We start from the raw sequence: 12,633 nt of genomic DNA on the forward strand, positions 1-12,633 counted from the left end.
ATAATAATAATAATAATGATGATGATAATAATAATAATAATAATAATAATAATAATAATAATAATAATAATAATAATAATAATAATAATAATATATATATATATTGTCATGGGGTAACAAAATTACCCCCGATGTACGATGATGGGGGTAAAAACACGACGTGCGATTAGGGTTAATAATAATACAGCATTAAAAAATAAAAATAAATAAAGACATCAGTTTGTATGGGACAACCGGTTATGGGCTTGTTTTAACGTTGCAATGGAGGATATTTGAGAGTATTTCCATTACAACAATGAGACCATAACAATTAGGTTTGTCCGATCTGAAAATGTGTGCATAGTGCGTAATGCACTATAATGCATTCATTGTGTACTCGATCAGTGGTACTCGTTGGGTTGGTGACATAATTTTAGATGCAATGAGGTCAAACATCCCTTTCAAATATATCAATGGCCCTGGGTGGGTGGGAGAATTAATTCTCATTCCTGGATACTTTAAAACATTTATTTCGCGCAATATAATGGTATGATGTCTGATTAAAAATTTAAGTCGAATTTGTAATTCCGTGCCATCGTCCATCGTTTATAAGTTATAAGTAGAGCCTCTTGGAGTCACGTCACGTAGGACAAAAAAAAAAAGGAGTGCCAGATCGTTGTTTTAAAAAATGCCAAAAAAACAACAAAAAAAAAAAACAAAAAACAAAAACAAACACTGCTCTGGTGTGTCGACCAGCTAAATTTATCACGAAAAGATTACATATTCACGAAATGATTGTCTTCTATCGTTTAAATGAAAAAAAGCAAGACAAAGAGGTGAAAACAAGCCCTCGTTTTCTTCCCTGAAAAACATCACAACTTTGTAAAATAAGTCCTATTTTTTTATACGATTTCTCTCATGTATTCAGTTTTAAGTTTGTGACATTAATGTAAAGTTGGGATAAACCTTCCTTCCTTTTTCAAAATGCCATGTTTTTATTGCTGTTGGAATAAGACGGATTTTGACAAATGGCTTAGGAGGGCAATCAATAATTCAAACAATAATTACCGTTGATCGATCTATGACCAATATTTGTTAGGGACGATAACAGACATAGAAGAAGAGAAAAAGAAAGCCGAATTTGCAATAAGGATAACCTAAATATGCACCAGAAATAATATTAAGAATAGAAGCCAAAACTCAGTACGGTCTCATTCTTATATAGCACATTTACATATCTTAAATGTTTAAATCAAGTTCACAAACTTTAAGACATAATTGCTTCAGTTTATTTAGGCACACCTGCAGGTTTTCAAAAATATTACAATGTCTTAATTAAGCACATTATTCAGGGGTAACCCAATATAATTTCATTTTACAACAAATTACACACTTAATATTTCATGACAAAATGACTAATATTTTGAAAATGATTGAAATATTAGAAGAGATCAGGAAATTTGTGGTATGGCAAAATACAATCGTGCTACGATTCTTAGTTCTGCAGACCTATGGTATCAAAACTGCCAAACTGGTATTTAGCGTAACCTCTTTAGGCGGAAATTATATTCGGTCAAAGGTTAAAGGACAGTGACGCCCTTGAATTTGAACATGAAATCCCCGTAGTAACACATTACACATTGATGATCGATTAAGTTTTTTTCTGGACGGTGAGTGGTTTATTATGAAATTGTAGATTGGTAACTATTTGTTTACATTTCATGTGTAATCAAAGTAAGTGTAAATTTTTTATTAGACAACTCTTCATTTTCACATTTCAGTTTAATGTTTTAGGCTATTGCGGTCATCTCAGCGAGAAAATCCGACCCAACGTTTCATTTTCGTCAGTCAGACCAATCCTCGAAGCGGAATTTCTTGGCGTTCGTTGCATCGCGAAAGATGACGAATCCCTGTGATCTCCTAGCCTCAACAATCAACACGCCGCCGTGTGTGGTGTGTGTCATGAATTGATTCAAACTCTTATTAACATCTCAAAGGTTTATTTTCCCCCCTTTCATTTAATCGTTTTAGTTTTAAATTATAACTTTAGACTTGAAATTGAAACTTGATCTCCATCCTCGTTTATTTTGCCGTTATCCGTATCCTGACCCTGGCCCTGACCGTTTCAATTTATTTTGATTCTATTCTTCTTCTATCTTTCACTTTCTTGGTCTATCTCGGACATGGAATCTTTGGTCAAGTTTTTAACTCCAGATATTGCTGATATATCCCAATTTTGCGATTTTTATTGGATGACATTAATTTTATCATGATTGTTGAATTTTTCACTTGGCGCGACAACTTTTACTTTTAACTTTTAGAATAACTAACCGGAGGTCACGTCCGTGCCGTAGTATCTAGTGAGTAAGTAATCCTAATCCTCCTACTCCTATTCAGTTTGATTCAGGTATTGAAGACTGACAAATTAGATTTATTTTTCAATACTGAATGGTAATGGGCTTGTTTGGAAAAAGATTACGGTCAGAATTCCAAGTTCAAGTTAGTCTCTTGCTCTTACTCTTACTCTTACTCTAAAAAGAAAGCAGACTTTAGCTTACATATTAGCTCTACATAAAATGAAAGTGAAAGAAATAATAAAGTGCTTAGTAGATGAAAGCTTAGAAATTTTTATTCATATGACTCACATTGTGAGCGAACTCTGTAGACCTGCTTCTTCTATTGCGAAAAAAAATCGTTAGCTAGATAGTTTTAGTGTTACGAAATATGAAAGTTTTACCGGACTGCATAATTCTCAGGATTTTGAAGTGATATTCATACCTTTTGAGAGTAAATTGTTCATTTTTAAAGTTATCCATAATAACGACTACAATTTTTATATCCTAAAATTTAAATTTAAGAACTTTTAAATTTAAGTTGGCAGGTCTGCTTTTGGTAAAGTCACAACAGCACTGTGTACCACTGTCATAGGTTCATAATTTGATGAAAATCATAATTTTAGTCTTCTACATAGAGTTAGCTCACTCCAGATATTTATTCTTTCTAATGCTCCGGCAAGTTGGCTTAAATTTGATAGAAGATGACTGTCTTCTCTTTTGTAATTAAAAGAAAATGTTGCATTATTTCTGATACCAGATTTTACAATTAATTACAATAAGAAATGTAGAACTTTATATGACAATTCTATTCAAATTTTATCAATGCCTTGACTTAATTAAAAAAAAAAAAGATAAAACAAAAAAGAACAAAGGAAGTAAACTCCAGATCTCAAATTTTTAAATATTTTTTTACTCGAATGTCAGAATATAACAAAATGACTTTGCATGCACTAAATTTAAATTCGTGTGATGCACATCTGATTTATATTTCAAATCTCATTCCATGTGCAAGAATTTTGAAAGAATAGTAAACCTCTTCCACCTCCCTTGATCAAAATTTCTTATTGACTTATTGTATTTTCCTTTTTTTTTTCTTTTCTCCAGAATTCCATGATGTAAGATGTATAATGAGCACCAAAATGATAGGCTTTTGGTCAAGTTTTTACATTTTAAATGCTCACCCGCCCCTGAGATTTTCTTCAGATTTTGTTGTGCATTTCTTTCACTAATTGTCAAGGATATAGGCAATACCTAGGAATACTGACAGCAAGGTAAGCCTTTTTTTCTGTTTTAAAAATGAATCTTTTTTGTTAAAAGAAAATAGAAAATATTCATGTGCCATATTTAAAAGGTTGGTGGACATTTCTGATCTGGATCAATTAATCAAATAGCATGTTTTGAAAGAAATTGTTTCTTTTTTTCAGTAAATGGAGAATGTGCTATTCTGATAGTCACCAAAACCATACATCGTTTATTTCCATTTCATGTCTGTGACACAATGATCTGTAAAATATCAATGGAATGCTGAACCAGTGATAATGATAATGTTCTGCTCTCACAGTTGATGATTTAAAGAGCAGCTGCTGAAGTCGAATTGTCAGCTCTGTAAACAATATGCAAGCAGATGGGTCAATAAATTTTGTTTTCATTCAATATCTCCAATGTAGAATTTGTTATTATACAATTTTACTTGTATCTCTCCAATTATATAAAGTTTAAGAAAAGGATTTTGAGCTGCAAACTTTCCTTGTTACACGCAATCTTTATTAATCCATTTTTATTAAATTCATTAGTTCGATATTTCCTTTCTTTTCGGTTAATTTCCCTATACTTCCCACGTTTAATTCTGAGGTCCTTATCTTTAAAAGTATCCAAAAATTGCATTTTTATTAACTAATTAATTTATTTTTAACTCAGACAACATGGATGGTGATACAGGATTTACCTTTTCTGCATCTGATTTTAGGTGAGTTAAATTTTTTTTGTTATTAGTTATCAGATTAAATTTAGAACCAACTAGTACAAATCAACAGTCGTTCCATCAGCACTAAAATGATTGAATATTTCATATGGTACAGTTTGACCGAGGACTGACCGGTTAATTGATTGCCTGGTTGATGTGTTCATTGATTGATTGATTGACCAATCAATAATGATGATAATATTTAAAATCTTATTACCACAAATGTAACAAATTGAAAACAATTGCATAATCTGTCTATGTTGTGTGTGTATGTGACGGTGTTACTAGCTTATAAAAAAATTCTGGAAAATAATGAAAGATCATATGCATCCGCTGTCTTCATGTTACACACGTGAGTGTGGGATGTGTATGTGTATATGTCCACTATACTACAATTGTATTATATATTAGCAGAAATGTGTAAAATGTACCTAGTCGTTAATAACGTTGTCTGTGTCCGAAAAAAATTGTAACATCGCCTAAAACTAAATTACAAATTGCCATATTTATGGACAATAAAGATCTATTATTATTGTAAGATATATGTAACATTCGCTTTTATTTCTGGTAATTCATTGCAGCTAATACATGTCTTAATAGATTTTGTAAATTTCATTGCCCATAATAATTTTCTCTTTAATCTGTACATGAGATCTACAAATGCTTTTAAAATGCTGTGCATTGGTTCTATACATTTTTGTTTCAGTTTGTTGTAAAAATGTTTTGGCTCGACGAACTTGAAGCTTCAAAGTTAATTAGTTTTGATTTTGATACAAGTCTTTGAACATTTTCGACTTCAATAAGTCTTGCGTTGCATTATTCACCTTAATCTTCATGTTAAGTTTTGCTTCACTCTGTTGACAATGACTATAGAATTATGCACCGAAGAAAAATGACTCTTTGATTCTGACACTGGAGAGGCCACGGGTATCTCCATTTGACTGATAACCCATACCTTTTAACTCCTCAACTTCCATAAACCTGCCTTGTTGGTTAAGTTGGCATAATAATATTAATATTTTCCACACATTTTCAATCTTTTTTTTTTTTAGAGCATCAGAGACATCGGATCCTATGGTAAGTTTTAATTTCTTAACATTGATGTAGTTGAGAGTAGTTGGTGGTTATTATATAGTTAAGAAGACAAATTAAAATTTCACTGCTTCCATTGCAAGCTAAAAATTTGAAAAATAGAATGACTTTATATTATCACAAGCATAGCTGTCTGTTCAGTGAACGGTGCCGGTTCAATGAATGTGATGCTAAGTCGATAAATTTAAAATTTGTGATTCAAGTGTTGAATTCATTTCGAACATAATTTCTATTGTCTTAATAATAGGCAGTACATTTTTAGCTTGTAAGAGAACTTCACTGAGTTTTTTATTTGGCGACAGAGAGATTTATTTAAACATTTAATATCTTATATTTATGTATTTCACTGACTTATCGTAGAATTTTTTCCCAATGTTAAGAGATGAAAATGGTTATATAATTGTTAAGAAGTTGATTCTATTCAAAATAATTGAGTGGAACCATCAACTGGTATTCACTGGTATCGATTCAATACAAGTACTCCCACCTCATTGTCATACTCGCTAACCAGAAAGGTTGATTCACAACTGGCATCTGTTTTCGATGGAATTTAATGAATCAAATTTGATCTTTTCTCTAAAACTAAAATCATCACTTTGTCTAATCCATTTCATAATACACGCAAACCATCTTCGTGTCGGAGTCTTAGTGTTACAAAAAAAAATCCAATTTGTATTCGGACTATTACGGAATGTATTTTTAAAAAAATTATTCTATTCTACGATTGAGCAGCTTAATAGTTTTTTGAAATTGGGTTTCAGGTAGGTTGTTGGAACTTCAGAGCTATTATATTTTGTCTTGTTATTTCGAAAGTAAGTTGCAATGCATATATTGTAGAAAACGGTAGGGGCTGCCTGAAGTCGGTGATCGTGAAAGTACTAACGAAAGAGTGAAAATGGGGAGGGCTTGTATGGGAACAAAACAGAACAAGCTTGAACAAGTTTCTCATGCGAGCTCTCTCCATTTTCACTCTTTTGTTAGTAAATGCATATATTGACATTTTAACAAGTTTATTTTCTCTCTTCTTCTTTTTTAAAAAAAAAAAAGTCATCTTGGGCTGACATATTTTTAGAGAGCATTCATTCTGATGAGCCAGTGTCAGGAGACACAAGCAATGCTGCCATTACAGATTCTGGACTGGGACCCCCTTTAGATAGTACGTCACAATCCAGCTCAGGACCGTTGCTTCAGTGAGTCTTGTAGATTGTTGTGCAATGATAAAATGCAAACATATTGGGCAGGGAGGAACATGCTGTGTCTTCTATCCCCCCATACCCGTTTTCCAATTGTTTCTGTCATTGTCTTGGAATGAGATTACTTAGTTTTTTCCTGACCTTTGCCAGAGTTCCTTGGCTGGGAGGGAAACAGTCGAATTTATAGTTATAGTTTTGGGAGATATTTTTTTCATTGTAAATCATCTCTCTGTTATGCATTGTATTATGTTTAGTTTACATATTATATTATATGATTTGTAAACATTTGAGTGTATTCCTCTTAGTTGGGACCTGTGCTTGTGTCTAGATGAGACTTTTAGGTGATCTTAAACTAAGTACTTTGGCGGTGTGCTCTTGGAATCTACATCTGATCCCTATTTGTTCCCAGTTCCCCTTTATCTTACTTTCTCTTGGGTGCTTTGATTGCAATCCTAAAACCTTTTACTATCCCATTTTCTTCCTTTTTACTGGCGCTGATATAACCTAAATGTGTTGCAAGCGCCGTAAAACCCTTAAAAACAAAACAAACAAAAACAAAACGCAAATAAAGGGACTGGAGGGGGTCCTTTGACCTCCTGTGGTGGGTTCAAGGTCACTTCCTGTGTCTTCTATCTACTTCCCGAGTTTTCTGTCTTTGTCTTGGAATGGGATTCCTTGGTTTTGTCCAGGCCTTTGCCAGAGTCTTTAGCTGAGAGGGAAACTGTCCTATGTTTAATGTTTGTTAGGGAGATGTGAAAAGTCCAGAAGGAAACTCTAGCTACATTGATGGTGTGGTTCTAAAGGACATCTTTTTACATAGCTTTCCGTCAGAGATTTCATAATGTCCCTTAACCCTCTCCTAACCACCTATAGGAAAATCGTCACATTTGTACATATGTTACGATGCAACCGTCACTTTTCTCATCCAGATTTCATTTCTTTTTGCTATAGCTATAAAAACTTGACATTCTGTAATAGAGCTCAATAGAATGTGCTTGATGCTTTTTTTGTTTGAGTAAGAAATGTCTGTTTTTGTGTTGGGTGGGTGTGACGTTTTGGGGACAACTTTGAAAATGGCTGGTAAGGAGAGGGTTAATGTTCTATTCCAAGCTTAAATTGAAAATGAATGCAATGTATTAATCCATTAACTTTCGGTGAAATAGGAAGGACGCTTAATCTTGATCCTGGTTTTTGATTTCAGATTGGCGCAGAGTGAGTCTCAACAGATCATATCGGATACTTTGACAAAGTAAGTCCTCTTTTCAATCAAAATGTTTACATTTTTTGATAAAAACAAACGGAATTCTCAAATTGTAGGACTGACGTTTCATCCGTCATTTGGGCTTTTCCTTCCTAAGACCCAGTACAGATTTTGTCTAAATTCAAGTGTTACATGAGAATTAGTGTAATTATTATTTTACTCTAGATTGACCTTGATGAAATGACCCAATAAACATCTTAAAACCCATAAAAGGAAGTAATGTGTATTTAATTAAACTGTAACACATATATATTTTACCTCATTTTAAAGTGCCAATGCTGGGTAGGGATCTTGACCTCCCATAGCGGGCAGGGAGGTACATACTGTGTCTTCTATCCCTTTATATCTGTTTTCCAACATGCTTTCTGTCTTTGTCTTGGAATGAGATTACTTGGTTTTTTCCTGGCCCTGGTCGGAGTCCTGGCTGGGAGGGAAACAGTCGAATGCATAGTTATTTTTTTGGGAGGTGATATTTTTTTTCCTTGTAAATCATCTCTCTGTTATGCACTGTATTATGCTTTCTTTATATTATATATGATTTGTAAAACATTCGAGTGTGTTCCCTTTAGCAGGGACCTGTGCTTGTGTCTGGATGAGACTTTTAGTGATCTCAAACTAAGTACTTTGATAGAGTGCTTTTGGAATCTACACCTGTTTCTTATTTGAACCAATTCCCCTTTGTCTTCCCTTTTCTTGGATGCTTTATTGTAATTCTAGAACTTTTTACTATCCCATTTTCTTCCTTTTTACTGGCGCTGATATGACCTTAATGTGTTGCAAGCGCCGTAAAACCCTTAAAAACAAAAACAAACAAAGTGCCAATGCATATAAATGGGGAAAGTCGTGCGTTTTGGTACAGACTTTTTGATTCATATCCAGAGTTTTTAATGTTAGAAATATAAACAAGACTGTTTTCTTTATTGCGTGTAACAATTTGAGTTCATCGTATCGTCTGTGCAAATCTAAATCATGTACATTAAAATCCTTATTGATTCTGTGATGCAAGACCAATTTTCATCTTTCTTTTTTTTTTCTTCACGATTTCTTTAAATATTTATCATCTGGTTTGAAGAGTCAACATAACTCTATCAGGCTACGGTGTCTTTTTGTAAAATGACATAGCCAGGTTTTTGCTTACGTTTACTCTTTCATTCTAGAATTTTGCTTAAAATGAACAAAGAATCAATCACTGACAATCATATAGTGATAACAACATTTACTTCTCTCACCTTCCCTATCCAGTATTCCAACTCATCTCCAAGCTCCAGTAGCGAATAACAGTGCCAATAACAGTATAGTCAAGTTACCTCACAAGTTGAATACCTCTTCGTCCAGTATTACGCCCGTGGCTTACCTCAACCCGTCAACAGTCACACAGCAACAGCCCCAGACACAATTCAAGTCGGTGGGGAGCATTCAAAATGTTTTGTCTTCTAACACGACCCAGCAGCAACAGGTGACTCAAGGGAATACCAAACTTGTCCAGATAGCTCCCTCCATCCCAGTAGCTACGGTGAGTGAGTTAATTAGGAAGAAATTATGCCATCTCCATAGTTCAAAGGTCAATCATGGATTAACTCAGAAGTGGAATTTATTTTTTTTCAGTCATTATGCAAGCTTTTTATTTATATAAGGGGCAGAGTGGCTCTGTGGTACGGTCTTTGCTTCCTACCCGAAAGGTACCGAGTTTAATCACCCGCCGCTGCGTTGTGTGGCCTTGAGCAAGTCATCTCGCCCTGGCTCACTTTGCGGCGCTGCTCTGCGGCTGACGCCTGGGTCATTCCAGTCTTCCCTTGGAATAGACCCTAAAGACAAGTTTCCTCTTGGGGATGAAGAAAGGGAATTTTATTTTTTTAATTTTTAAAACAAAACAAATACCACGGAAGTGTTTTTGAATATAAAATTGCTTGACCTCAAGAGAGGGCAGCTTGACTCGGCGTTACGGTCTTTGCTTTGTACCTGAAAGGTACCGACTTTGAATTCCCGATGTGCTATATGGCCTTGAGCAAGTCTCCTCGCCTTGGCTTAGTTTGCGGTGCTGCACTGCGGCGAATGCCTAGATTTTTTCTAGTCTTTCCTTGGAATAGACCCTAAGATAATAAGATAATAATGTACTTTATTCATCCAAAAGGAAATTTTTGTATAGACGTATAAAATGCCGACAATGATACATACATAAACATATTATACGTAAATATAATGTGGTAAAGTAAAATTTGGTAATAGGTATATATAGTGTAATAATATTGTAGGCTGTAAGAATAATTGCATAGTGTAAATTAAGGGACATACAGATTATAAAAGTGTAAAGATATAAATATCTAGAAAAGACAAATTTCCCCTATGGGATGAATAAAGGGAATGTTGATTTTTATTTATACATTTTAAAATTGATGATTGAACATTTATGAAGTGAATGTGTGTGTCCTAGAACCAGGTTTGTCATCAAGAGTTTCAAATGTAACGCATCGGAGATGTTTAATTTTTAAATTATACATGCACAGGGAATTGAAACCTTTCTTTCTAATTTTATCAGTGTTTTTGATGCCCTTGTCTTCATATGAACTTAAATTTGCCTCAATGTCTTCCTCCTCTCTTCTCATTATTTTGTTTGTTTGAGATGTAACAATCATGATTGTTCTCATCTGGAGCCACTCCTAATTAGGAGAAAACAAAACAAAATGTCAGTTTTCCGATACGGGCTGGAACATTACGCTTGATTGCCCATATAAAATTTCATAATAGATAAGAGAAAGTCAGATAAATTTTTGATTTTTGATCCCGCATGTTGAGAATAGACTCTCATTTATATTCTATTTTTGCCGTCAGATATAGGATAATGGAATTCAAACAGCTGAGGAATCTTCAGTGAATATTCATGAAGTTTCATCTTAGATGGAACGGAATCTGAAAATAGATTTTAACTCTTTATTAATTGGATTTGAATAAATTGAATATGATATGTGTTGAATCATTTATAATATCTATTGCTCGGTAAGCATTGCATAGAATTCGAAGTATTTATTATATCATAACATCATTGGTCATTCTGTTCTCTTTTTTTTTCAGGTACAACAGCTCGCCAACAATGTCCCGTTACAGACGTTGCTTCAGCCCAACCAGACACTGGCTACAGGTCAGACGATCTACAGTAACCAGAACCAAGGTCTCTTCCCACAAGGCTCGGTGCACATTGAGAATCCAAAGGTGGTCAATGTCAACTTTGGACCCCATGTCATCCAGCAGGATGGGAGTGGACAGCCGGCTATCATACAGGTACGACCGACCTTTTACCAGCGCTGATGGTTTTTTTTTTTCGAATCCGCGGAACTCTGCGATTTTGGGGTCAAAGGAGGAATTTCCTCCTTTTAAAAACTTATTCCCCCTTCCCTCGCAACATACAAAGTTTAAATAATCAATCTATTTGCAGTGAGAGAGCTTAAATGTGGTGGTGGAACATACCGGAGCAGTTTCCCACTCTTCAGAAGTTACCTAGAATGTTAATGATGATTTATAATTTTAATTGCTCTAAAGGTGAGAGTTAATTCCGTAAGAATGGGGCTTATAGTTATAGGCACTGGTTCAAAACTTTCCTCCTCTTCCACATTTTTCACAGTCAGCACCGTTTTACTATATTTTTTTTTGTGTTTGGTTTTTTGAAAATTTCATTCTCCTGTGTGCTGCATCTCATAATTTTGGAATTGTGATGATGATAAGGATAAATCTTTATTATAGGGAATGAGATTAGCGGAAGAGTAGCGTCCCTTGATTGGACGTCACCCAAAGTCTGTGACGTCACCAGCGTTTATTAGAGAGAGAGCGTCATGTTGGTTGTGCGCATGCGTCTCTCGTCCTCGTTTCCGGTGAAAGCGGCTTGAGACACTTCAAAACCAAATTGACGTTCTCTCTGTAAGGTGACGTCCAATCAAGGGACGCTACTCTTCCGCTAATATCATTCCCTATTGTCCACAATATGGAAATGTCATTGGTAATGTTCGATGACGGGGAAGTATGAAGATAAATAAACTTTTTTGTTTGATGATGTAAAGGATATATAATAAATCATAAAGCTGATTACGTGATTAAACGCAGTGACCCGTATAATCTGATTGTCTTTATCATTCTGCAGACAGCTGAAGGGAAAAGAGTTTTGATCACCAATCAACTGCAAGGTCTCCCACAGGTAGAACATTTTACAAAATTATTTCATCCCATCCGGAACTTCTCTTCTTTGATTTTTTTTTTCTTTTTCTTCTTTCTACATTTTACCAGACCTGCCAAGTCTCCCGAATTTATTTTGGATATTCCCGATATTTTTATTTTGTCTCATTCAGGATTTACCTATTTACCAGCTGTTTTCTCGATCTTGTTTGTATTTTATTAGTCCAGAGAAGAAAAAAAATCATCATCATCATCATCATCATCGCCGCCATTGCCCTCATCGTGATCCTAATTACCATCATCATGTCCATCATTGTCATCACCACCGCCACTACATTCATTATCACTATGTCCATGTAGTCTATCAGGAATAACCCATACTATAACAATTATATAAAGACAGCCTCTTTCTGATATTTTAAATTATTTTTCATAACAATAATTCACTTGAGTTACAATGTTTATTGGAAAATAAAGCTCATTGTATGTCGGAACAGTTTTTTGAAATATATTAGATGCATTAGGGTTTTTTATTTTTTATATTGTATCTTTAGTAAATGATTTTCAAAGCTTTTAACAGTCCGATTTCTACATTTTATTGTGAATCTATTTAGATATTATTTGTGCGGCAATGCAGGAAAACCATTC

At 34.3% G+C, this 12,633-nt stretch overlaps 1 protein-coding gene across 1 annotated transcript in view; it reads left to right on the plus strand.

Moving 5' to 3' along the window:
- The first annotated feature begins 1,568 nt into the window (after window positions 1-1,568).
- LOC144978047 (uncharacterized) overlaps window positions 1,569-12,633 on the plus strand; it is a 33,241-nt gene continuing 22,176 nt past the window's right edge. Inside the window, exons 1-9 of the mRNA XM_078923537.1 lie at window positions 1,569-1,649; window positions 3,420-3,586; window positions 4,233-4,281; window positions 5,331-5,355; window positions 6,418-6,560; window positions 7,765-7,812; window positions 9,067-9,337; window positions 10,894-11,100; window positions 11,954-12,007. Coding sequence (XP_078779663.1) covers window positions 4,238-4,281; window positions 5,331-5,355; window positions 6,418-6,560; window positions 7,765-7,812; window positions 9,067-9,337; window positions 10,894-11,100; window positions 11,954-12,007 — 792 coding nt within the window. The 5' untranslated portion in view covers window positions 1,569-1,649; window positions 3,420-3,586; window positions 4,233-4,237. The remainder of the gene's footprint in view (window positions 1,650-3,419; window positions 3,587-4,232; window positions 4,282-5,330; window positions 5,356-6,417; window positions 6,561-7,764; window positions 7,813-9,066; window positions 9,338-10,893; window positions 11,101-11,953; window positions 12,008-12,633) is intronic.

This window comes from Berghia stephanieae, chromosome 8 (assembly GCF_034508935.2).
Source record: "Berghia stephanieae isolate SIO BIC M18660-M18661 chromosome 8, UCSD_Bste_1.3, whole genome shotgun sequence".
NCBI lineage: Eukaryota > Metazoa > Mollusca > Gastropoda > Nudibranchia > Aeolidiidae > Berghia > Berghia stephanieae.